At 37.2% G+C, this 26,742-nt stretch overlaps 1 protein-coding gene across 1 annotated transcript in view; it reads right to left on the reverse strand.

Moving 5' to 3' along the window:
• The window catches only part of CUNH8orf34 (chromosome unknown C8orf34 homolog), a 327,589-nt gene that overhangs the window by 67,838 nt on the left and 233,009 nt on the right, over nucleotides 1–26,742 (reverse strand). The window contains 2 exon segments of the mRNA XM_027127946.1: nucleotides 5,449–5,525; nucleotides 10,714–10,799. Of these exon segments, the coding sequence (XP_026983747.1) occupies nucleotides 5,449–5,525; nucleotides 10,714–10,799 (163 nt within the window).

Raw genomic sequence — 26,742 nt, forward strand, 5'->3', positions numbered from 1 at the left:
TATTAGAGGATTCCACTGTACTAATTAACAATCCGACAGGGAATAGAAATACAGGTGGAACTCTTTGCTGACCTATTTCATTGGCTGAATAAAATTTTTAAATTAGCAAAATCAATTTACCTAATTTGACCCAATAAAAAGAAATTCACTTATAAACAATGCCTTTCTTATCAAAACTCTTTTCTGAATTTCTACATCAGTTGTATATTACTGGAATTATGCACATAAGTGTTTCTTTATCTTCATGTCTTTCAATTACAGTTGTTATCAAAAGAATATTATATCTAACCCAAATTTACTCTTTTTTAAGTTTATATCCATGGGGTCTTGAGAAAATGCAGTATGTGTGGGAAATTCCAACTCCAGACAATTAGGTCCACACCTTGCTAACTTGTGAGTAGAAATAGAAAGAATCACTGAAGAGTGGGGGAAAAAAAAAAAGCTATCACTTGTCCCTGGAACATCAATTTAAAACATGGTTTGTTTATTTACTAATTCAGAAAGCACAATTAATATTGCCAAGTCAAGCTTAAAAGTAATCAAAGTTTACCCCTAATCCAGCTAAGTAGACGTCTACTTTACTAAGATGATTCTGTAATCACCTGAGTCTAACTTTTGCATCAAGTTTGCCGAAGGAATCTTTTCTGAGACATGTATTATTTTCCTGTTTCCTTTCCTTCTGAGTACCCTCTGAATTTTAAGATCCCCTTCTCGTCATGTTGCTCTGGTTTCTCATACTCCTATTGTCAAGGACACAAGCAAGATTAGTAGTCTTTTATGCTCCAGATTTAATGATCACTTGCTCTCATAAAAATTTACCTGTCTCATGATTTAGTCCCTCAAACTTCACTTTTTCACTATCAACTTAATCTAACAAATAATCCTATCTTTAATATTGGCTACTGATAGTGGCCTAACTTTATTCTTTCTACATTACATCTGCTGTTTAATAGTGGCTCCAGTGCCTTAATAATTGTATGGACCCTGACAAGTTCTGTGAGAGTTTGGGCACACTGGGAAATATGAATATATCACAGAAGGGTTGTCAAATCTAAGTGATAAGTCATAGGACTTGCAAAATTCAGAGACGACTGATATTGAGTATGTGAAAATGCTTAACAATTAAAAAGTGCTATACACATATGTGATATCATTATCATTACTACTACCATCATTCTAGTTAGTTTTACCCATCTTCTCAAACAGATAAGACTCTTCAGAAGGAAAATGTACTAAAAATATAACTTTTAGTAACTCCTAGGAATTTTAGGAAATCTTTCCCTACAAGAGTCCTTCTTTTAATTTTCCTTCTGCTTTAACTAAGAAATGATGACCAGTTACATAAAGTCTTATAGGAGTCAGCTTATGATGGGCTGGTCAGTATTGACCAATGAATAAAATAAATAAGACTTACAAAGGAAAAAGAAAAACAGTAAGATATTGAATGCTAAGTATCTTTCTTAATTATCTTTTCATCTTCCCATTATGCTCACATACTTGTTTAATACTTTCAAAACAAAATAGAATTTCCAAGATTAAGAAACTAGAGGAACTGTGAAATTTTTATAATCATTGATAGTAAGTCTTTATGGATCATTGATCTAAAAAAGTTTATGTACTCTATTTATGAACTAAAAGGTCATAATCAATATCTGCTGCTTTGTATTTTCTTCCTAAGACTTCCTTTTTGCTGTTTCATTTTTAGTGAATAGATTTATCTGACAAATCCAGCTTTAATCTTCACAGGTGTAGAGATGCTGAGACATTCCAGAACAGAAAAGGAGGAGGGAGAGAGGGAAATTCCAAAAGAATGATTTGCTTATTTGGGGGAGGATAAAAATGTAAATCTAAATATTGCTTTTACCTCACTCAAATATTCACAAAATATTTTAAACACCGCTTAAGCCACTGGGGAAAAAACGTTTCCAAGAGTCTGTTACCCACTTATTAATATCCAATACCCAACATGGAAAGTTAGCAAATAGAGACAGCATGTGTTGAAACTACTCTAAATGGTTTTCAACATTTGTGGCATGTTTATATTTTTGCAGGAAATGACTCAAAATTTGCTTTGAAGTATTTTGTACTTCTTATGGTAATAAAGGAAAAAAAAAGTTCTGCTTTGCTCCAATTCTCCATTAATATTTAGATAAAGCCACAATTTTCTTCTTGATTTACCAAAAATACAATTGTAAGAAATATTATTTAGGGAATTTCCATCTAAAATATCATCAATCTGACATAATTTTTTAAATCCATGCTTTCTTCATAATAAAAGCCGCTACCATCTAGAAACTATGGTCAAGGTCCTGATATTAATTTATTTATCCATTTATTGTTTATATTCCACATACTTACCCCTAAATTAAATGTTTAAATTTACATTTGACTTTAAACGGAATTACAGAATTTTTAAGAATTCAAAATCTAATGAATGTGATAAATGAAAAGTTAAATTGGCTTAGGACAAATTTCTGCATTAGAAAAACACTATGTGAGCACTGTGAAAAGAAAGCAAAACTTTCCAAAGGTCAGTTTGAAATCACTCAGGAGTTTGACCAAAAAAACTATTTTCTCTTTGGGTTACTAGGTATTATTAAGTAAGCTAAATACTATGGACAGGATAAATCTTGATTTTAGAACATTATTAGAAGAAAAATTTAATGGTATCTTTTGAGATATGAATAAGGCTTTGGTGGAATTCACAGATGATGAAAAACATCTTTGCAAAAAGTGATGAATGACAGATTATCCCAAACTGAAGGATGACATGCTTGTATCATCATGAGATTATGAAGACATACTGAAGTTTATAAATGTCAGAAAGTTCCTCAAAAAAAGTGAACAAAGACCCAGATTACAATCCGAATATAATATTTGTATCAATGCACACTCAGTTACACTCTATGATGTGGGAACATTATTTGAAACCCTGCGTTTGGTTGTGGCATAACCCACACTTTACAGGGGACTTGGCAAGCAAGAATCTGTTCAGAGAAAGCATCCAGAGGAAAATGAAATCTTTGAAAACTACACAATGTCAGAATTGGTTGAAAGAACAGATTGTGTTTTGGCTGAGAAAAAGTGTCAGATGGGACATACTAACAGCTTCTACTATCTGGAGGTCGGTTCAGTGGAAGAAGGACTATTACCTCAGGAGTAGAACTAAGACCAATGGTTACACGTGATTGTGAGAAATATAAGAAAATGTCTAACAAATAGGAATAATCTGTTTATAAAAGAAACAGGAAGGCACTAGAACTGTCAAGAATGTGCAGTAGAAGGGAGACTAGTGCTCAACTCCTGACCTCACTGTTTTATTTATTTATTTAATTAAAAAAAAATTTTTTTTTTGCGGTATGCGGGCCTCTCACTGCTGTGGCCTCTCCCGTTGCAGAGCACAGGCTCCGGACGCGCAGGCTCAGCGGCCATGGCTCACGGGCCCAGCCGCTCTGTGGCACGTGGGATCCTCCCAGACCGGGGCACGAACCCGTGTCCCCTGCATCGGCAGGCGGACTCTCAACCACTGCGCCACCAGGGAAGCCCGTGACCTCACTGCTTTTTTGAAAAAATATTAATTTTAATGGGAGTATAGCTGCTTTACAATGTTATATTAGTTTCTGCTGTACAGCAAAGTGAATCAGCTATTTGTATACATATAACCCTTCTCTTTTTAGATTTCTTTTCCATTTAGTTCGTCACAGAGCATTGAGTAGAGTCTGACCTCACTGCTTTTTTTAGCTTTGGGATCTTGGTCCAGTTACTAAACTTCTCTGACTTTCCATTTCCTTATCTATAAAATGGATGTTCTTGCATTGGGTGAAAGTGGCATAGGAGGCCAGAATACTGAGGTAAGGGAGAAGAAATCCCGAACTAGATGACCACCATGCTTCTTCCTATTTCTAAGTTTCTACTATTTTATAATAAGTGAAAGTAAGATATTTTTCATCTCATGGTAAGAAATTATTGCTAAATAATTTCTCTTATTCAACATATAACTATTCTGTTGTATAATAGGTATATAGTGCCTACTATATATAGGCACTCTTCTAGAATACAGAAGTGAAAAAAGTGCACAAAAAATGCTTGTCCTCATAGACCTTATATTATATGGGAGGAGACAGACAATAAATAAGTAAATCATATAGTATAGTAGAAGCTGAGAAGTGCTATATAGAAAAATAGAGAAATTAGAAATTTTAAATAAGGCCTGGAAGCTTCAATGAGAAGCAGACAAATGAACAAAGATACATTAATTTCATCAGTAATTGTAAAATTAATTTTATTATGAAATCCATTGAAAAATGTGGTACCCTCAACCAAATCCTGTGATCCAAATAATGTTCCAAATAATGTAATCTCATCAGAGAATGTTATGGACTGAATTGTGTTCCCCCAAAATTCATGTTGAAGTTCTAACCTTTAGTACTTCAGAATGTGTACTAAATAGGACTAGTACACATTCTGCACTTCAGAACGTGTACTAATAGGAAATAGGATTTTTAAGGAGGTAATTAAGTTAAATGAGATCATTGGGATGGGTCCCAATACAAAACGACTGGTGTATTTATAAGGAGAGGAGATTAGGACAAAGACGTTTTACAGAGGGAAGAACATGCGAAGACAGAGACACAGAGAGAAGGCGCTGTCTGTAAGCCAAGGAGAAAGGCCTCAGAAGAAACCAACCCTGCTGACACTTGCCTCCAGAACAGTGAGACAATACATTTCTGCTGTCTAAGCCACCCAGTCTGTGGTGCTTTGTTACAGCAGCCCTAACAAATGAATGCAGAGAATATTGTAGTATATTAACCCAGTCTAAATATTAAGTCTAGGATAATGCAAGATTGCATAGCCATTTTTAGAGCAACTCAGAATCTTTTACAAACTTTATATTTAGAATTTAAGTGTAGATTTCAGTTTTTTCTGTGTTTATCCTTTTAACATTAAATTGCATTGAAAATCTTAAACCTAATGGTTTCCTCCCAACATACTCTATGGAAGAGATATGGTTTAAGCAAAATATCACAAGGACTTCACAACTAATGATACCATGCTTAAGTTATATGTAAACTTTCAGGATATGCAAAACAGTTATTTTTCTATCAAGCTGTATATACACTTAGTGAAGTTTAAGATGGCAGCTCATAATCTTTTAAAATGTTTATGTGCACAAGCAAAAAGTTAATAATACCAGAAATTAGATTTTCCCATCTCCTTCAAATCTTATTCCTCAATTGCTGAAAGAGCTCAGTCCAGTTTTGCTGGGTACCTGTAATCAAGCTGGCCACCTACTCATACAAGGAACTGCATGACTCTGTGGAATATACTGGATGCATGTTTTAAAATACTCTTTAGTTTGAATAATATTGTTTCCTATTCCCTTTAGATGTTCCTATTAGTGATATACATTAGTTTTAGAGATAAAAATAAGTAAATGAATATACTTACAGGTCCTGTTAATCTAGATGCTTTCTCAAATTCTTCACCCTCTTCCATCAGTGCTTCTTCTGTTCCAGCTAGAGAATCTATTTTCACAAAAAGAATGAATAAACTAGAGTCACATATTGCTTAATAACTCTCTGATATACAAACCTATTACGAGAAGGATATTAAAGTGACTGAACCAGTTGTTGAAAAATCATAGTGTTTGTGATTTAAAATAGGGTGTAGAATGTTATTTATTTAACAATGTATGAAAAACGTTTTGCATTTCTAATTTAAAAGGGCACAGTGCAGTGAGGAAGGTGCAAGAGCTGCAGTCATCTCAGAGCAACACTCCTTTTGGCATATTAGTTAGCTAATTGTTGGAACGTTAACGTCCTTTTTCTGTCTTGTAATTTTGTATTTGTTTTATCCATCAACTTTTTTTTTGCTACACTATTTAGGTATCAATTTGTGTTCTCTCTTTTAAATGGGATGAAAAATTCCGAAAAGTTTGGAGAAAAGTACATATTATTAAATGGTGGTAGGCTTTCCATTTTAATGTATCAAGCAAAAAGTTGTAATTATTCACTTGACTAGATTGATGAGTGGGTGGGTAGCAACTTTCAAATATGTGAATAAAATGATGGCAACACTTTCCATATGTCTGCTGAATTAAATTAATTATAACAAAGATTTCTATAGGCTATAAAGAATTCTTCAATAAAGACAGATACATGGAGCATCTAGAAACAGTCTGCATTTTAATACCTTCCATTCAAATAAAAACATCAGTTAAGAGGAAGGTATTCTAAACCACTGAAAACTTTAAGAATTGATTTCTTATATTTATTAATTTTAAAGAGCCATATGCCTCCCTAAAGAAGACTTTCTTCAGATTCACATACATATGGAGACAGATTTTTTTTCCTGTTGCATAAAATGTGTGCTCTGGGAAGAAAATCAGAGCATTAAATCCTCCAAGCCCTTAATGGCCACTCAAGACCAGAGAGACAATGGAAAGCTTAGCACAAATCCATAAGCATAGCTTTTGAATCATGGAGCTCTCTCTATCTCAGATAATTTAGAATTTTATATTCAAAAAGAAAAATAAAATCAGGATAAATGAGAATTATATCAAGTTAAAAATATTAATCTATTAATGAAGGAAGCTTGAACCCCTATCTATTAAAACCCCTTTGTAAATATGACACTAGATAGATTCTTTACATTAGAATGTATAAGTTAGCATAATTCAAGTCCTCCAGGACTGAATTATATTCTGCAGAACTGTGAGCAAATATTCCTGTAATTTCAGCATTCACTTAGTATTTTTTCTATTTTATTTCTGTGCTGAAATTTTTATTTGTGTAGAATATTGACATAAGTAATATTAAAGTGTTCTATTCTACATTATAAAGCAAATTATTTCATTTAAAGAAGAAAACGCACTCTCGTGGATTTGCTAGGTTTTGTATAGTTAGAAATACTATATAATAAGTGAGTTCTCAAGTTCCTCTCGGTGAGCAGTTAATGGTTTTAAAGAGATATTGTCATTGCATTTGTTTTTTATGCATATGTACATTAATCAATTCATTCATCCATTTATTTGTGTATTTGTATATTCATTTATTCAAAAAAACTATATGCCAGGCTCTCAGCTAGGTGCTTTCAAAACAAGTTGAGCAAGAAAATTTTCTATGACTCTTTCTGTCTTGGAATTTATTTGAACACCTTTACAGTATTGATTTTTTTAATAAAGATTAACATTTATAAAGGGAAGGTATTGGTAACTTTATATGGTTTTACATTTTGTTCTGTTCTTGTTTTGGTTGGAGTCTTCCTGGTTATTGGTGCCATATCCAGTGAGATCTACAGTGAAAAGGGACAACTGTGAAGTGCACCAGAATATTTGTGAATTTACATACCTGACTGTATTAAAAGTTAAGGTGAAAGGACCCTTAAATAGCCCAAATCTAGTGATAGAGTAAGTATAAATGATTTTCAAAATGCAAGCAATGAATTCTTTGAGCTTTCTTTAATAACATGGAGGGGAAAACGAGTCTCTAAATTTGTCAAATGTTAGAGAGTTTATCTCCTCATTTGAGAGAAGAAACTGAAGCATCGAAAGATAAAGTACTTTTGTCAAAATCTAAGTTTCTGGCAGCACTTGGACTAAAAACTTAGCCCCTGTGGTTGATTGGGTGTGCTGTTAAGAACCTGGAGACCTGTAGGGTTTGTCGCTGTTTAACTTCACTTAATGTCTTCCTGTCATTATTTGTACTTTTGCTGTTTGTGTCATAACAGGTTTTTGTTAAGCACAAAATTATACCTGTTCATAGAAATATTTACGTTTATTTAGCCAAGCTCAATGTGGATGCATATTTAACATAAAAATCACATTAGCACTCTTTGGATCCAGTGATTTGACTAACTTCAGTAGGAAAGAATGTACTGAATCAGAAAGCATATTTTGGAATTCGTTGATTAGGTCTCTAATATCTGAATGTGAAGAATGCAGGATATAAGAAGTTCAAGAAAGGAGCTTAAACTTAATGAATACCTTTTCTCCCAGTGAATGCAAGTAAGTATAATCAACACATTACTGATGCCTTGTTTAATTTTCTAAAAATTTAAATCCTAACAATACTCAGTTATTATGTAAACATGATTGTTGAAGGATATATTATCTGTAGATCGGTGGATTGGAGTGGTTTTGATAGAATTAAGAAGTATGTATATAATGGGCCAGTAGTTAATACCTGTTTTGTATCTCCTTTTTTTTTGAATTTTATTTTATCTATTTTTTGTATCTAGTTTTATATTGAGCATGGTGGAGAACACAAGAAACCCTCAAGAAGCATATAATCCAACTGAGGTAAGAAGAATAAACACACAAGGAGTAATTCAAAAACAATTAGGGGTTGGGGACTTCCCCAGTGGTCCAGTGGTTAAGACTCTGCCTTCCAATACAGGGGGGAGTGGGTTCTATCTCCGGTTGGGGAATTATGACACACCGCTCACCTTTCACTGGCAGGGTTAAAGGTTTGTCCTGAGAGTGTTTCATCTCATCAGTACTATGAGAGATTTGAGTATATTGAAACTATTACCTTTGTTTAGTATTGTGCTACCCTGGCATTGGTTTATGTTCCCACAACACTTTATTTTTTAACTTTTATTTATAATGTTCTTAATATTTGATATATTAAAAAGTACATATAAAATATACATGTATAATTAAAAAATAGTACATTTAAGTTACAAAGCACAATGACAAAATAAACACCCCAAACCCACCACCTAAGAATTAAAACATTTCCAATAACCTTCATATACCTGTGAGCTCCTTCCTAATCCCATCTCCTTGCTTCCCCTAACCCCTAAGAATAACCACCATTTCGAGTCTTTCATTCCCTTTTTTCAATATAATTGTATCACTTAATGTATGTTTTCCTAAAGAATATACTATTTAGATTTGCTAGTTTTGAGCTTTAAAAAAATGACATTCTATGACTTGCTTTTGTTCAATCAACATTATGCTTTTTTTTATAAAGACATTTTATTTTATTGAGATACATATTTTTACAACTTTTTTTTTTTTTTACAAATATTATGCTTTTAAGACTCATTCAGTTGTGAGCTGCAACCTACTCATACCAGATTGGAAGACCCAACTGCCATTTCGGATCAGTTGCTTGAAATCAGCATTTATATTATGTTATATTTAGATTATGGAAGTCGTCAATCTCTACAAACCAGGGCCTTCTTTTTCAAAGAAACAGTTGTTCACATTTACCAGCACATCACTGATTTCATCCATTCTATGTGTGCAGCTGAAATGCATTCAGCTTCCTACAGTGTAACAATTTTATAATCTATCCATCTTAGTGTCCACCAGCATACTAACAAATTTGCGTACATTTCATGGTTCACGAGACTTGCTTCTCTAACATATTTATCCAGAAGTGGAGATTCTGAGCTTTACTCAGATTTTAGGATAATGGAAGACTATTTCCAAAATTGTTTATGCCCCACCTGTAGAGTATGAGTTTTTTTTTGTCTCTATCTTCACCAGCACTTGCTTTTGCCAGATTTCTTAATTAATGTCAAATAAAAGGTTGTAAAAGAGCATCTCTCTGTGGTCTTAACTTGCTTTTCCTTGATTACTAAACATTTTTCATATGCTCATTGGCCATTTGTGTTTCCTCTTCCGTGAAATGTCTATTCATATCTGTTGCTTATTTTTCTATTGGTTTGCTGATCCTTTCTTTATTAAATTATAGATGTACTTTATATATTCTGAATATTAATCTTTGATCAGTGACAAATATATTCAAATATAGTTTCCTATTTTGTAGCTTGTCAACTCACTTTTTTCTGGCATCTTTTGATGAACAAGAATTCTCAACACTCTATAGTTGAATATTTTTTAATGTTTAGGAACGTTTGCATCTTGTTTAAGATGTCCTTCTCTATCCAGATGTAAGGAAAATGTTTTCCTACGGTTTCTCTTCTAATTATTCCAATTGGATGTACCGACTGCTCCCTGCTAGAACACTGAATGATGAAGCAGTGATATACCTTAGATGTCACTGTAGTGGCATTACATGTACTTATTTATTTATTCTGCAAACATTTTGAAGTGCCCTGGCATGAACTTAATATGCTACACCAAGGAGTTTGAATTCCGTCCTATAGAAAATGGGACAGAAATAGCAGCTTTATTTTTATAAAGATAATGAACCAAAACGGGTGAGTTAGTACAAGGAGAATCTATTTACAGAGCTCTTACACTAGCTAGAGAAAGAGGACAAGGGCATAGACTAGGCAGTCTCAGGGAAAATGAAGATGAGACTGGCTTGGTGACAGTGACATGATTTGAGACCAATTTAACAAAGGGCTGAGAGAGAGGAAGGAAAATCAAGTTTGATATTGACATTTCCGCCCCGAAGACTGAAGGGATCCATGATGTGCGAATGTGAGTAGGCAATGTAAGTTCCAAAACCAAGTTGGAATTGGTGACAAACTTTGGGAGCAGCCAACGTAGAGTTGACATGTTTGTACCTTAAACAGGCACAGGCATTAAGAGGCTGCTCCTCAGGACCCACACTTCTTGCTTCATCGTCTCCTTTGCCCTTAACCTCCTGACACACAGCCTGCAGAAGTGGTGGATGTATGATTGGCAGCTATGGTGATTTGGCACAGGGGAAGATGTTTGGTTTAGTTTTCTTTTGTAAAAAATCTTTAAGTGCCGCTAAAATTACAATATCTATTGTTGGATTTAAAACTTACCCAAAAAATCTGGGATTATTTCATCTGGAGAATGAAGTGTTTGCGAGGTCTCTTCTGTCCTTTCCACCAGGTTGTCTCCTTGAAGCCTAAATGATTAACAGTGGTCATTGAAACTCTAATAAGGTTGAGTAGTGAAATGTGAACTACATACTACTGAGAACATGACTATGAACTTCTAAACTCTAAAATCAGACATGCTTCTTCCAAGTAGAAATACAGCCTTACTGAAACCTTTGTAATACGGTGTTTTTGCTTTTCTAACCTTTAAGGAAAAGTCCTTCTTCTTTTCTCCTGTATACATGGGAAGATTAGTCTAGATAGAATCTACTTTTCTTCTTAGCCTCACTGAGGAAGGTTTATAGACAAATGTTTTCATGGAAACTACAATGGGGAAGTGATTGGAAGAAAAGCAAGCATCCAACACAGTGTGCTTGCCTGACTCCTGGGTTGAGGGGCATGACAGGGTTCCAATGGCTGCACAGAGGTTTATCAAATACAATTCTCCAAATCAACCAAACCTGCACTTAAAGGCCTGCAGGTCAAGATTCGTCTCAACAGGGGGTGTGAAGATTCTCGATACGTGTGGCTGCCCAGGGTTCTCATAGACACTGGGTCTTCTTCAGGAGAGGCAGATTACGTGGGAACTTTTAGGACAATAGATTCCTGAGCTTCTATATCCTCACCTCTAGAGAGAGACTAGTCTGGGTTTACATTATACTGTGAAACCACTCTATCAAAGGAGGTAGAGCTCATCAATAAATGTTGGAACTCTGACCTAAGAGCAGCAGAATAAGCTCTGCTAATGTTGGAGGACAGTATATCAAATAATCCAGAGACTGGAAATTTCTACCAGTGCCCTTACTTTTTTCTTGCATTTAACTCCCATGAGGTGAGTGCTCTCATGGGAGTATTAATAAAAACATGACATATGCCATTAATATTTTCAAAAATACAAACTCAAATACAATTCATAACTGTACCAGGCTCAATAGTCAAAACTTTCAACTATTTTATATCGCTACAGCGGAATCCAATAACATATACGCATGACTCTCTCTTTACCTTTTGTATAATTATAAATATTGTACATTATATTTTTATTCCTACAATATTAAATATTGTCCATTTCTGTATATATTATACATTTATACTTACATATTACCTTCTGTACACAAACCATATTTACTGTATTATACAAGCTAATTAAATAATTCTCAAGAGTAGCTTGCTGATAGTCATATAAAACTCTTGGGTCAAAAATCTTACACTTTTAGTTAAGTTTTAAATTTTTACTCTAAAAAAACAGCATCACTTTTAAGAGACTGATATAGCTACATACTTCCCAAATCTGCCCAACTATTTCTTTTTATTTTGTTTACTTATAATAATTGGGAAATATTCTTTTTTCATCAAAATTATCAAAGAAAGAAAGTATGTAGGTACACAAGATAGTGAAACATGTAAGTAAAAATTATCATTAAAAATTAACAATGAGCTCCAACACCTTTGGGTATTTAACATTAGGTTAAAAACCAAAACAGAAAATAAATCTCCAACAAAGGCAGAATGAAACGAGAAATAAAAAGTAAGCTGTAATTTTTTTTTTTTTTTTGCTCATTGCAAGCTTCAATAAAAAGAGATACTTACTTAGTATTTATCAATATGCTCAATAATAACCCAAATGTTGTGGAGATGTGAAGAAATTGCTACTGCCCTTGATTTCACAGAGTTCTCAATTTAGCTGAGTTGAAAAGACAAATGGCCATGAAAACAACCAACAAATTGGGTGGCCCTGAAGCCGGCTCATCTTTGTCCGAACAGTGCCCTCCAGGTACCTTAAGAGTTGAATTCACCGTGACTTGGCAGCAACTCCATTGAGGAATGCTTCTCAGCCCTGCTATCCTTGAGCACTCTGCCAATGTTTCCCAAGCTGTAATCCACATAGCACTACTTTTGTAAGTGGTTAATAGGTACTATGTAAACAAGAGTTGTGTAGGCAAGTCTGGGAAATACGGTCTTAATAAAAGTTAAATCTTTTTTTTTTTTTTTTACACCTCAAGAGTTATACTCATACTCTCAAACATTTTCACTTTGTTTTCTAAAACTCCCCTTCCATATTAAACACTCTTCTATATTCTCAGCCGCTAAACAAAATGTTTTTTGCTCTTCCTTGTCATAACTGAAGCCCGTTTCTCGTCTAAGAATATGACATCCCTTTTTCCTCTAAGAATATTATAGTACCTCCTCTCCAAAGGAGGCTGTCTAAGCCCTCAACCTCAGCTAACACAGGATTATAAATATTAACCTGTTCTCTTTCTGCCTGTGAAGACTTTGATCAGGTCCAATATTTTCTTCTTCAACTCAAGTGTCACTATTATCGTGAATGATCTTCGTGTTCATGTGTATCTACCTGCTAATTTCAAAGTCCTTCCATCTCAAATCTGGAGAGCTTCCCTTCCATTTCACCTTCCCTAACCCAAGGAAAGATACCTCAATTGCTCTGTCAGAAATCTTTAAATCCAATATCCTGTTCTCTGACAACAAACTCGCCTCCTGTAGGCTCTTTCACAAACTCACTTTCTCTTTAATCAAACATAGATCTTCATTTTCCCTTGGTTTTCTCCCGGTTTCACACCTCTCCTGATTTCCTTCCTGCCCTCCTCAGCTGGGACTTACTGCCCCCTCAATTCCCATGCACCCATGTCCTTTAAGTCATTACTGCCAACCAGACCCGAACCCTGTGTTAACTCATCATTTTCATTCACATGTGCAGCTGAAAACTACTGGTGAAAATCAGGACACTCTAGGACTGATGAGTATAAATCAATAGTCTCCAACTTTAAACTTTGGCTTCTCGGTTGTTTTTCTTTCTTCCATTCCTTACAAAGTCTTTTCAAAAATATCACCTCTCTTCTGTGTCATCCAGAAAAAGTATCTAATCAGGAATAAGGACTTCCCACTCCCCGTCACACAGCACCAACAGAATTATCTTCACCCTGACCTGTGTATTCACCACCTTTCCAATTCACAGAGGATGAGAGACCCTCTCCCCTGACTAAGGCTTAGACCATCCATCAGGCTGGTGATTTGGGTCCCATCATCTCATCTGCCTCTTGGACCTAATTTCTTTTACTCACCACCACTCATTCTGTTTATCTCTACTGCTCATTTCCCACAGTATAGAAACAAGTTCACTTCTGCTGCAGCCTTAAAAAAACAAAACAAAACAAATGCCTCCCATAATTATCTAAAACATCTACCTGTTGCTTTTTCTAGTCTATTCTTCTTTGAGCCAAACTCCCTAAACATTCTAAAAATCCCTGAATGCCTTTTTAAAAAATTGAAGTATAACATAAAATATCCTATTAGTTTCAGGTGTGCATCACAGTGATTTATGTATACATTCTGAAATGGTCACCAGAAGTTTAGTTACCATCTGTCACCATGCAAAGTTATTACAATATTATTGACCATATTCCTTATGCTGCACATTACACCCCCATGACTTACTTATTTTATAACTGGAAGTTGGTGCCTCTTAATCTCTTTCACCTATTTTGGCTGCCCCTCACCCCACTCCCCTCTAGCAACCACCAGTTTGATCTCTGTATCTATGAGTCTGTTTCTGTTTTGTTTTATTTGTTCCTTTGCTTTGTGTTTTAGATTCCACATATGGACACTTGGGTTGTTTCCATATCTTGGCTATTGTAAATAATGCTGCAATGAACATATGGTTGCATATAGTTTTTTGAGTTAGTCTTTTTGTTTTTGTTTTGTTTTCAGACAAATACTCAGAAGTGGAATTGCTGGATCATATGGTAGGTCTATTTTTAATTTTTTGAGGAACCCCCGTACTGTTTTCCATGGTAGCTACACCAACTTAATTCCTACCAACAGTGCATGAGGATTCCCTTTTCTTCACATCCTTGCAAACCCTTGTTATTTTTTGTCTTTCTGATAATAGCCATTCTGACAGGTGTGAAGTAAAGTCTCATTGTGGTTTTGATTTGCATTTCCCTGATAATTAGTGATGTTCAGCATCTTTTCATGTGCCTGTTGGCCATCTACATGCCTTCTTTGAAGAAAAAAAAGTCTATTCAGGTCCTCTCCCCACTTTTTAAATCCGGTTGTTTGTTTTTTTGATTTTGAGTTGTACAAGCTCTTTATATGTTTGATACTAACTCTCCACCAATGCCTCTACTTCCACAGTTTTAATTCACCCTTCAACTTATTTAATTTAATTTATTTTATTTTTTACATCTTTATTTGAGTATAATTGCTTTACAATGCTGTGTTAGTTTCTGCTTTATAATAAAGTGAATCAGCTATACATATACATATATCCCCATACCTCCTCCCTCTTGCATCTCCCTCCCACCCTCCCTATCCCACCCCTCTAGTCGGTCACAAAGCACTGAGCTGATCTCCCTGTGCTATGCGGCTGCTTCCCATTAGCTATCTATTTTACATTTGGTAGTGTATACATGTCCATGCCACTCTCTCACTTCGTCCCAGCTTACCCTTCCTCCTCCCCGTGTCCTCAAGACCATTCTCTACGTCTGTGTTTTTATTCCTGTCCTGCCCCTAGGTTCTTCAGAACCTTTTTTTTTTCCCTAGATTCCATATATATGTGTTAGCATATGGTATTTGTTTTTCTCTTTCTGACTTACTTCACTCTGTATGACAGTCTCTAGGTCCATCCAACTCACTACAAATAACTCAATTTCGTTTCTTTTTATGGCTGAGTAATATCCCATAGTATATATGTGCCACATCTTCTTTATTCATTTATCTGTCAATGGACACTTAAGTTGCTTCCATGTCCTGGCTATTGTAAATAGAGTTGCAATGAACATTGTGGTACATGATTCTTTTTGAATTTTGGTTTTCTCAGGGTATATGTCCAGTAGTGGGATTGCTGGGTTATATGGCAGTTCTATTTTTAGTTTTTTAAGGAACCGCCATACTGTTCTCCATAGTGGCCGTATCAGTTTACATTCCCACCAACAGTGCAAAGGGTTCCCTTTTCTACACACCCTCTCCAGCATTTATTGTTTCTAGATTTTTTTGATGATGGCCATTCTGACTGGTGTGAGATGATATCTCATTGTAGTTTTGATTTGCATTTCTCTAATGATTAGTGATATTGAGCATCCTTTCATGTGTTTGTTGGCAATCTGTTTATCTTCTTTGGAAAAATGTCTATTTAGGTCTTCTGCCCATTTTTGGATTGGGTTGTTTGTGTTTTTGGTATTGAGCTGCATGAGCTTCTTGTAAATTTTGGAGATTAATCCTTTGTCAGTTGCTTCATTTGCAAATATTTTCTCCCATTCTGAGGGTTGTCTTTTGGTCTTGTTTATGGTTTCCTTTGCTGTGCAAAAGCTTTGAAGTTTCATTAGGTCCCATTTGTTTATTTTTGGTTTTATTTCCATTACTCTAGGAGGTGGGTCAAAAAGGATCTTGCTGTGATTTATGTCATAGAGTGTTCTGCTTATGTTTTCCTCTAAGAGTTTTATAGTGTCTGGCATTGCATTTAGGGCTTTAATCCATTTTGAGTTTATTTTTGTGTATGGTGTTAGTGAGTGTTCTAATTTCATTCCCTCAACTTATTTTAATTTGCTTTGTGCTCCTACCATTCTGAGATGACTGGTTATACTAAGACTACCTGACCTTCTAATTGCCACATACGGTTGAAAACTTTCTGATATTGTTTTTATTTTACTTTCAGCTGTACTTTGTATGAACACTCTTTTCCCACTCTGCACCATCTCCCTGAATCAGCTCATCCACTCCTATGGTGTTAACTACATTTACAGTGAGTTTTTTCAAATCTTGAGTTCTCAGCTCAAGACTGGTGTACCCAGATTCTTGCAGGACATTTTAATTGGATTAACTATAAGCATCTCAAAGGGAACTTGTCCAAAGCTAACTCATCTTCATCATACCCTGCCTCATATTACACATAGCTAATCAATCCCAGCCTCGTTAATTATACTTCCTAAAGAGATTTCCTGAATCTATCACTTCTTCTTTATGCTACTACTATAATTGTGCTGTTCATCTTTACTTGCTTGGATTATTAGTTTCCTTGATGATATTCATACAGAGACACTTGTCCATCAAAAATCCATTTTTTCCATATGGCTACCAGAAAGTTCAAAATAAATCCTCATGCTTTATTATTCTCATGCTTTAAATATTTTAGTGCAAGAGATTTTAACATGGGTATGCTTAGACACGCCCACAGACAGGTTTCAGGGGACTCACTGTAATTCACAATAAATGGAATAAAAATTTTTGGTAGATTGCTCTTTTTTGGACAGGGAGACAGTAACTTCAACCAGATTCTCAAAACAATCCTTGCCTCAAAGGAGTTTAACAGCTGCCATTTTTACTGGCTTCTCATCACCTGCAAAATGAGTTACGGTTTCCTTACCAAGTCATTCAAGTCTCTCTGTTGCACAACCCCTACCTGTGTCTGCAACTTCACCTTCTTGGATATTTCCCCATGGAATTTATACTCCATAAACTCCAAACTGCTTTTACTTCTGTGCAGATATTTTATTAAGCCTCTGTGCCATTATATAATTATCTCTGGCAGAATTTACGTTCCCCTCTTTTACTATTCAGCTTAATCCTAGGTTTTAATTACAGATTCTCCTTTTTTTCAGAAGCTTTTCTTCCAGAAGTCTTAGCACCTATGCAAATCTTTACCATATTTAATTGCTTGTTTTCATGTCTATCAACACATATCAAGTGTCTTAAAGATAAGAATTTTATTTTTCATATTTTTATGTCCCTAAAGCCTAGCTTAGGTTGAGCTTGGTACACTGTAAGCTCTAGAAGAGATTTCTTAAGGTATTTTTTAGTGAGTAGCTCACCTTGGAGATAAGGAAAGGAAAAGCAGACCCAGCCTATGTATAAGGAATTTTTTACAGAATACTTTAGTGTATTTACAATTACATTCTCTTGAAAAGGGGTGAAAATTATCCTACATATATCTAGGCTTAAATGAGATGCTAAAGGTTGCACCTGCACAAAGCTGGTTGCCACAGCTAGAAACATGTGCCAAAATAGTTGCTAATTAAAGTTGGGGTATTTGAAGTGAGGTGCAAGCAGAGGTGACAAAGATGGCAAATGAGTTTGGGTTTCAAATAAACGAATCAGATTTCATTTAATACTGACCAGTGCGACCTGGCTAGAGGAAATGCTGTTATAAATGTTAGTAAATTATATCTCCAAGTTTGTGAGCCAACAGTCACCTTCCATTGACTCAGTCTCAATAGTGAATAAGCCAATGAAAGATAGCATCCTCAGAGACTACTGTAGTGCCTATCACAGCCTATCATAGTACCAGGCACATGTATGTGATCAATAGACATTTGTTAAGTAAATGCTGCTGAAAAGTCCCTACGTCTTACAAAATAGGCTTCAGGAAGATGGACCAGTAAAGAGAAAAGAGGTTGAAGCTCATTCAGGAGTTTTGTGGCCATAGCAGTGGTTCAAATTTTGCTTGCTTGGTAATGTTTTGAGATCCAGCTGGTTCCAACGTCTCGCTCTGTAAGAAGACGCAAGGAAACCAAAACCAGAGCTAAGTAGCAGCCCAGTCCTAGTCCAAAATGGTCAGTAAAACACATCACCACCAGCCGTACGCATTTTGAGGAGGGAGTTTTGAATAGTGTAAGCGGTGGGAGGATAGAGAAAGTTATGAGCGCTACTTCTTTTCTATACTTTTTTTAAAAAAATCCAAGACATTCAGTAAGAAAACATTTTTTTTAAAAAACCTCTGGTATTGTCAATTCAGTTGAACCACGTGATGTGATGAGAGAAGACTCAAATAAGTGCATTCTGAACTTTTCACACTGGCCTGGAAGACATTCAGATTCACGAGCAGCCATCTTTCTGTTTTTATGTTATCACACTATACATGACATATTTTAATCTTCCCTGAACACTTTCTGGAAGAAAATAGTATCTAACTAAAGAGTAGACACTCATCAAATGTTTTTTTTGAAACAAATTGAATACATTATGGCATGCATGAAATTAAATGCCAAGCTAACATTTCTAACATATCTAGTTCAGAGGAAATGATGAATAGAATCTGGATTAATTCAACAAACGTTAATGGAGTACGTGGTACTTGCACTGAGCTTTGAAAATGCTAAAGTTTGATTAGATGAAGAAAAAGAGGAAGGGTGTTCCAAGGAAAGAGCAGTGAAATAATAGACTACATTTACTTTGGAAAAAGAAGATGTTCGGGGGGAAAAGGTAAAAAAAGAAAAGAAGAAAGAGAGAGAGAGAGAGAAAGAGAAAAAAGGAACACCAAGTATAACAAAAAACTGACTAAGAGCTTCAGTGAAAGTAGTGTATTGAAAGCCACAAACACATCTAGATTATAAGATGTATTCAGAAGGGAGCTTGCAAACTAAACAAGAATTAGACTTAATGTAGCAGGAAACTTTGAAAGTTTTAAATTATTGTCTAATACAATAAAAGCTGCACCAAGAAAATAATATTCATTGAGGTATTTTGTAAGGCCATTTGGGAAGCTCTCGCAATAAACCAGAAATGGAAGACCAAAAGCATGGAGTGACCAGGTCTAGGCAAGTGCCTACAATGGCCCAAGCATTGTTCCAGTTTGGGGGGTTGCAGTTGGGGGCTGTGGACACGATGAACCAAATTCCCATCCTCAACGGAGCTTTCATCCTACCGACCAAAGATGACGAACAAACGAACAACTAAATACATAGAATCGGTGTTAATAAGAAAACTGGTTAAAAATCAAGGATGGAGGGCTTCCCTGGTGGCGCAGTGGTTGAGAGTCTGCCTGCCGATGCAGGGGACACGGGTTCGTGCCCCGTTCTGGGAGGATCCCACATGCCGCGGAGCGGCTAGGCCCGTGAGCCATGGCCGCTGGGCCTGCATGTCCAGAGCCTGTGCTCCACAACGGGAGAGGCCACAACAGTGAGAGGCCTGTGTACCACGAAAAAAAAAAAAATCAAGGATGGAAAGTAGAGCCAGGAAGGAAGAGCCTATATAGGAAGACTCCAGAGAAAGGGTAGTATGCAATTTTACATAGTGTGTCCAGGGAAAGCTTCATCAGTGGGCAATATTTGAGCCAAAACTTGAAGCAATGAGGGACTAAGCAAATAGATGCCTGAGAAAGAGCATTACAAGGAGAGGGAAGAGCAAACTGAACAATGACTGGTGTGGAGTGAACGAGGGGTACATAGCAGGATATGCTGTCCGAGAGGAAGCTGAGGCTAGACCAGGTAGGACATTCTACAGTGCTGGAGAGGAAGAAATTTCCCTCCACCCTTCCAGGTTCTTTTGGCTGGTCTAATAATTAAGCTGACAGGAGACTTCTGTTTCTTAAAAATAACCTGCCCAGCTTAATCCTCAAGCCAAAGAGATCTTCTGGGGTGGCAAATTTTGCTCCCTTACAACGTCATCTAGAAATTCGATGCTAGAATATGTAGTCTTCTTCCCCAGGAAAATAGGAAGCCCATTGGTGGTGGGGGGTTTGACGCAGAGAAGGGACATGATCAGACTTTGCTTTAAGAAGGATCACTCTGCCTGCTGTGTGGAGAATTCACTGTGGGCAGCAAGCGTGGCTGCAGGGAGATTCCTTAGGACGTTATCCCGCCAACTTTGTTGAGCGGTGAGCATGGCTTGCCCAAGGGCGGCAGTGGTGGAGGTGATAAGAAGCGGACTGATTCTGGGTAAATTCTGCAGCTGGAGCCCACAGTCCATCTGATGTGCGAGACTTGGAGGTTGTGAGAGAAAAAGAGGAATAAACAATGTCACCATTTTTCTGTCCTAGGCAACTGAAATGATCATGCTGCCATTTGCTGAGGTAAGGAAAACTGAGGGAAAAGCAAATTTGGTGGGGATAAGTGGACTTTAGCTGGGGACATGGTATGTTTCAAGTGCATTTTAGACGTGCTGGTGGAGAGGTGCAGAGAGGCATTTGGATATCTGTGGGGAGATGCTGAACAGAATGAGTTGTGCGCTAGGCTTGGCCTCTCTGGACTCTAAAATCTCTACAGAGAACTTCAGAATGTGATATACTACTACTTAGTTGAGCTGTTTTGAAGGATGGGTAATTCTGTTTCACTGGAAAGTAAATAGTATACCGTGATAAGTGCCGATTAGACCAGGGGAACCACAATAAACAGTTTAGGTTTTAAGAAATTTTGAACCGTTTTCTTCAAAGGGTTAGAAAATTAACTTATCCTTCCCCTCTAAAGTCTTTTTTTTTTTTTTTTGTGGTACGCGGGCCTCCAGGCTCAGCGGCCATGGCTCACGGGCCCAGCCGCTCTGCAGCACGTGGGATCCTCCCGGACCGGGGCACGAACCCGTGTCCCCTGCATCGGCAGGCGGACTCTCAACCACTGCGCCACCAGGGAAGCCCCCCTCTAAAGTCTTTTAATTCACAAATCCTCTTGCATAACATCAGTCAGAGAGTTACTTCTAAGTCTCTTTCTAAATGTTAATTTTCCATTTTAGGACTCCAGTACGTTTCTCCAGAATTATTTTTTGATGGAAATTCTAGCAACTTATTCTCACTCATTTTTTTAAATAAATTTATTTATTTTATTTTATTATTTATTTTTGGCCACATTGGGTCTTTGTTGCTGCGTGTGGGCTTTCTCTAGTTGTGGCGAGCGGGGGCTACTCTTCATTGCGGTGCGCAGGCTTCTTATCGCGGTGGCTTCTCGTAGTGGAGCACGGGCTCTAGGTGCATGGGCTTCAGTAGTTGTGGCGCGTGGGCTCAGTAGTTGTGGCTCACGGGCTCCAGAGCACAGGCTCAATAGTTGTGGCACGTGGGCTCAGTAGTTGTGGCACGCAGGCTCAGTAGTTGCGGCTCATACGCTCTAGAGCACACGCAGGCTCAGTAGTTGTGGTGCCCGGGGTTAGTTGCCCTGCGGCATGTGGGATTTTCCTGGACCAGGGCTCGAACCCGTGTCCCCTGCATTGGCAGGCAGATTCTTAACCACTGCACCACCAAGGAAACCTATTTACTCCATTTTGAAGTCTTAGAAAAGCCATATTGTCATCAGCATCAAACATTTATCGGGGATCTTCAGAGGCAAAGCCCTCCATTGAGCAACGAGCCTGCAATCTGGCGCGAGACCTGCGTGTATTTTCATGATCTCTCTAATTACTCGGCAAGCTTCCTGAAGTCAGAGACCAAGTCTGATAGCCACCACACCATCAGGGCTTAGCAGAGTAATTTACACTTGTGCCCCCTCACCAGAATAACTACCTAATTTAAATGGCATCTATCCGAAGTCGCTAAACACCTGTAAGAGTTCCTTCTCTACTCTAGAAAAATGGCGCTGCTGTCTTGTGGAACTTTTCCGTCCTCCACCCAAGTCCCTACCAAGTCCCAGTTCTTCAGAGAACTACCTGGATGTTCTTCCTCCCACTCTGTTTTCCAAGCCCACTGACTCCACCTCGGGGGTCTCCTTTACCCCTGGTCATTCCAGTTGACCCTTTGGTGGGTGGTCTGGCCCTTTGATACCATCTCTCAGCCCCTCAGCCGCGCTGTCTATGCCCCAGACGCAGCTCTACTTCCCACCCCGGAACCTCTGACAAATACCTCGGCCCCAGTGAATCCCCCGCCAAGAGAAAATTTCCAACAGTACCTACACTTCCCTCCTTATTTTAGGATATTCACTTAAAAACTCTTCCTTCCAGCATTCATCTGTAGGCACTCTGCCGTTCCTTTTCTCTTGCTATGCCACGTGAGATAACATGCATCAAGATGAAGCACCTTTTTCCTGACAGTGGAATGGAACAGAATAACATTCTCTTTCACCAGAGGGCTTTCTTTATATTCTGCTTTTTAAATTCTCTCCCTTGTTCACAAGAATCTTTGAACATAAAGCTCTAAAGTATAATGATGGATGGTGACATAGAGATAAAAACCATGCTCTTTCCTCTTAAATTTTCCTTTTAATTTCCTACCTCCTGAAAGTAAGATATGGGCCTACAAAATACCGGTAACTCTCTAATCAAATTTGTAGTTCTCTCAGGCATACCTGATTGCAGACGTGTAGCTGCCATTAGGTGGCCTCTTATCTGGGCTGCTAATTACTCTCCTGGCAGAAGTTTAAGAATTCTAAAACCAAATCTAAGGGAAGCACACATGGAGAATAGATGTGCTTTGTTTTCGGTCTCTTCTGCTTTACCTCAACTCAAACGTAAAAATGTCAACACAAAGTTAGGAAGAGAAGATCCCGCACGGAGCAGGGCTGATTCTTACGCCTTGGGACTACTAAACTGGATTTTCCAGGCAGATGTGACCAATCTGTGGGCCACCGACACACACCTTGGTCAGATTATTACTCGCACAAAGGGTGACCCTGGGGGCATTCCAACCTTCCTGAAATCCAAGGCAGTCATGAAAAAGGATTACATTCAAATTGCCAGACAGCTCTGGAGCTAAGAAAACTCCTAGAGAAAGCAGCCAAACACGGAATGCTGAGCTAGAGGCAGCTCTGGGCATTGGAATCCTCAAGCCTCCTTCAACACAACCATTCATGCACATTTTAAACTGGATTTCATATCTATAAAATGATCTGGTGAAGTGTGGGTATGCTCTCAGCCTGCCATCATCCCTAGAGAGGACCCTTTTTAAAATCTATCTACATAGAAATAGGCAGTTAAGGTCCTTATTTGACAGTGTAGAGCAATGTTCTCAACTTTTAGGGTGCATTGGAATCACCTAGAGGACTTCTTAAAACACAGCTTGCTGGGCTCCACCCACAGAGCTCCTGAGTCAGGTCTGGAGGGTGGCCCAGGAATTGTCTTTCTACCAAGTTCCCAGGTGATGCCCACACTGCAGGCTGGGGGACAGCCCTCCATATTGCCTCCTCTTTATAGCTCTGGACGGGATGGAGTTCCCCAGCCATCCTCACTGTGTAGTCATAGTATACCATGTCTGGGATGCCAAAAATAGAGAAGACTCTACCAGAGGATGTTGGTATTTCTCTTCCTCCAACCAGCTGGGTGTTGACTTTAGCTGAACACTAAATTTTATTCCCAGGTATGTACAATTCCATCTTACTGAAGTTAGAAATCTCAGAGTCAGACTGCACTTGAGCTGAGGATACTGCGTACGTAGCTTAAATCAGAGCATCGCTGAGCGAATCTGCCTGGTCAGCAGGCATCTAGCGTAGCAGCAGCTGTGAGAAGTCTTCTTAAAGCCCTGATTTCTAACAGGTTGAAAAATGGGATTGTGTGGGGAGCCAAAGCACCCTTTTGAAAAATGGCCCAAACTTTTGTTCCCTCCTTAACCATTCCTTCCTTTAATCAGAGACTCTTTACTCATGGTACTGAAACTGAAAGCTGCCTCACTTGTGTACCTGATGGAAGACCACTCCTCTTTCGTATATGCCCTGCAAACATCTGTTAGATTGCTGAGTTCTTATGCATAAAGTCAATCCCTCTCCCTCTCTGAGGCAGTTGAAGGCAAACTCAACACTGTCAGATTTTTCCATGCTACAGCCCTGGAAGTGACGATATGTCGTGCTGCCTTAGTCAGATGGTTTATGGTCCTTTCTTTGAGATTTCCATTTCATAACATTTGAAGTAATTGAAAGTACGTTGTGATGACTAGCAGAATTATGAGGCATACTGATTTCCCAAATTACAAGTAATATTACTTTGTACCAGAGAGAGGTAAGATTTTAGCAGAGTTCTATCTGTCTACAGATGGCAATTGAGAGAATGTTGCCAGTGATATATATGCATTATCACGAACTCTGAGAAATTGTTACTTGATATGGAACTAGCATGAGGGAATGAACCATGGGCAGCCTCACAGCAATCCTCCTTGAGAAAGTTGTACTTTGTTCTCAGGAGTAAATAAAGGAGTCCCAGAAAACCCCACCAAGTTCCATCTAATTAGGAGGGATGGGAGGTAGAGCACAGGGAAAATCTGACACGATTCCCTTAGAAATCCAAAACCACTGTGTTCTGAGGTTGCAGCCTCAGCAAGGTGAGCCAGCTTGCTTCCACATCAAAGAGAAAGGCTCCCGAAGTGGGGATTTTATGACCCTACTTCTCCATAAGAGGAACACCCTCTATATTCCAATAGAACACAGTAGAACGTAAGACGTGTAAGCATACCGACATAATTTGGTCTCCTCTGCTCCATGCTTCACTTATGCGCCCATAACAGGCGACAAACAGTTCCTAATTGAATAAATCTTACATTAGCACTACGCGTAAGCTTGATATACTTCTAGGTTTTAAGTTTGTTCTAGGGCAGGAGCTTGGTTCGTTTAAGTTTGTTTTTAACGTAACCTTGTGTAATAAATACAAATTTGGATAATAAATGGTTTTTGAATGACTCAACGTTAAAGTGCCTTTTTTAATAGAATTTGGACGGCATAGGCTGAAATTTGCTGTAAGCAATTTGATGCTCTGGAAAACAAGATTGGTTTAGAAAATATCGTGTGTGGAGTCCTTGAAGAGATTATAATAGACAAGATAAAGGCCTTCTTTTATTCTTTTAACAATGCTCTGAAAATTCTTAAGAAGGACAACACTGAATACAAATGTCTGCACAACTGGAAAAGCCAATAAGGCGTAAAGATGTTAGGATGATGCATCTTTTGGCTTAATTAACAGTCTGGAAGAAATACATTTAGTGACTTACCAGGGAATATAAACACTACTTTGTTAAAGTTTAACTACCTTAGTCTAGAATTTATTTTTTCTGATGTGTACCTCAATCGATCTCTTAAAATGATCATAGAATTTGTTTATAGTGAAACTTCTTTCTCTCTGCCTTCTGCTTAGGGAAACGAAAAATAGTTTGCATTGGTAACCAGAGTTAGCTTGTAAATAAGACTTTTCCAAGGGGTCTTAACTAGTTCTTAATCTAACTTATTGTTGTATAATTATCATAGTTCAAGTCATAAGGTATTCTTTCCAAGATTTCATTTATTTTTCTGGCTTTTATATGGCATGATTTAGATGTTATAGAATTTCTGGTTTTAAGCGAGAAAATAGATTATTATATTTAAAATTCTGAAAAATTATTAATTTTAAAACTTAAATGCTCTTTCCTGAAAACACAGATTTATTGAAACATAATGCATGATGACTGATACAAAGTTATTTGCTCTTCTTTTTAGGTATTTCATACTCCGTTTTGAGCACTAACATTTATAATTGAAAATAAATACATATTCTGTGAATTTTGATTCTTATTCTGAAACGTTATTAAAAAATTCAAAATTTAATGACACTTAGTATTCTTTCTTTTATAGCAGTACTATATCCAGTCTGGTTTGATTCTAAAATATTTATTTTATATTAGTGAGGCTAATAACTGTTCAGTGATTATGAAGACAGTTAACAGAAGACATACATAGAAATAAAATAAATATAATTATATGTTGGATTTGGCTTATGCAGGCCATTTAGGAACTGTGATCCAATTATAAGGGTAATTACCATAACGTGTAATTGAAAGTAATTGCGATTTTAATTTTACTACAAAGGGTACCTGGGAGGTCCAGCATGTCAAGCAAGTGAATAATAAGAAGCTTCCAGATATGGATAAAAAAGTGAAATACAAGTTTTCACTATTTGTTCCTATTTCTCACATAAGATACCTCATCTTAATTCCAGTAGGGAAATGAAAATAAAAATGAAAAAAATAGGAAGAGACATTTAAATTAATCTTCATATATTATGACAACAAAATAAAGTCCAATAGTGCTCTTGCTATTACATTATTAGAAAGGGTATTTAAGCAAGAATGAATACTAGAATATTTTCAAAATTATTTTCACATAATGACTGATATTCTATGTTTTTTTAAAGATTTTTTGATATGGACCATTTTTAAAGTCTTTTATTGAATTTGTTACAGTATTGCTTCTGTTTTATGTTTTGGTTCTTTGGCCCCGAGACATGTGGGATCTTAGCTCCCCAACCAGGGATCAAATCCAGAGCCCCTGCATTGGAAGGTAAAGTCTTAACCACTGGACTGTCAGGGAAATC

The sequence above is a fragment of the Aethalodelphis obliquidens genome, unplaced genomic scaffold, assembly GCF_003676395.1.
Source record: "Aethalodelphis obliquidens isolate GAN/ISIS:26980383/991018 unplaced genomic scaffold, ASM367639v1 scaffold33, whole genome shotgun sequence".
NCBI lineage: Eukaryota > Metazoa > Chordata > Mammalia > Artiodactyla > Delphinidae > Aethalodelphis > Aethalodelphis obliquidens.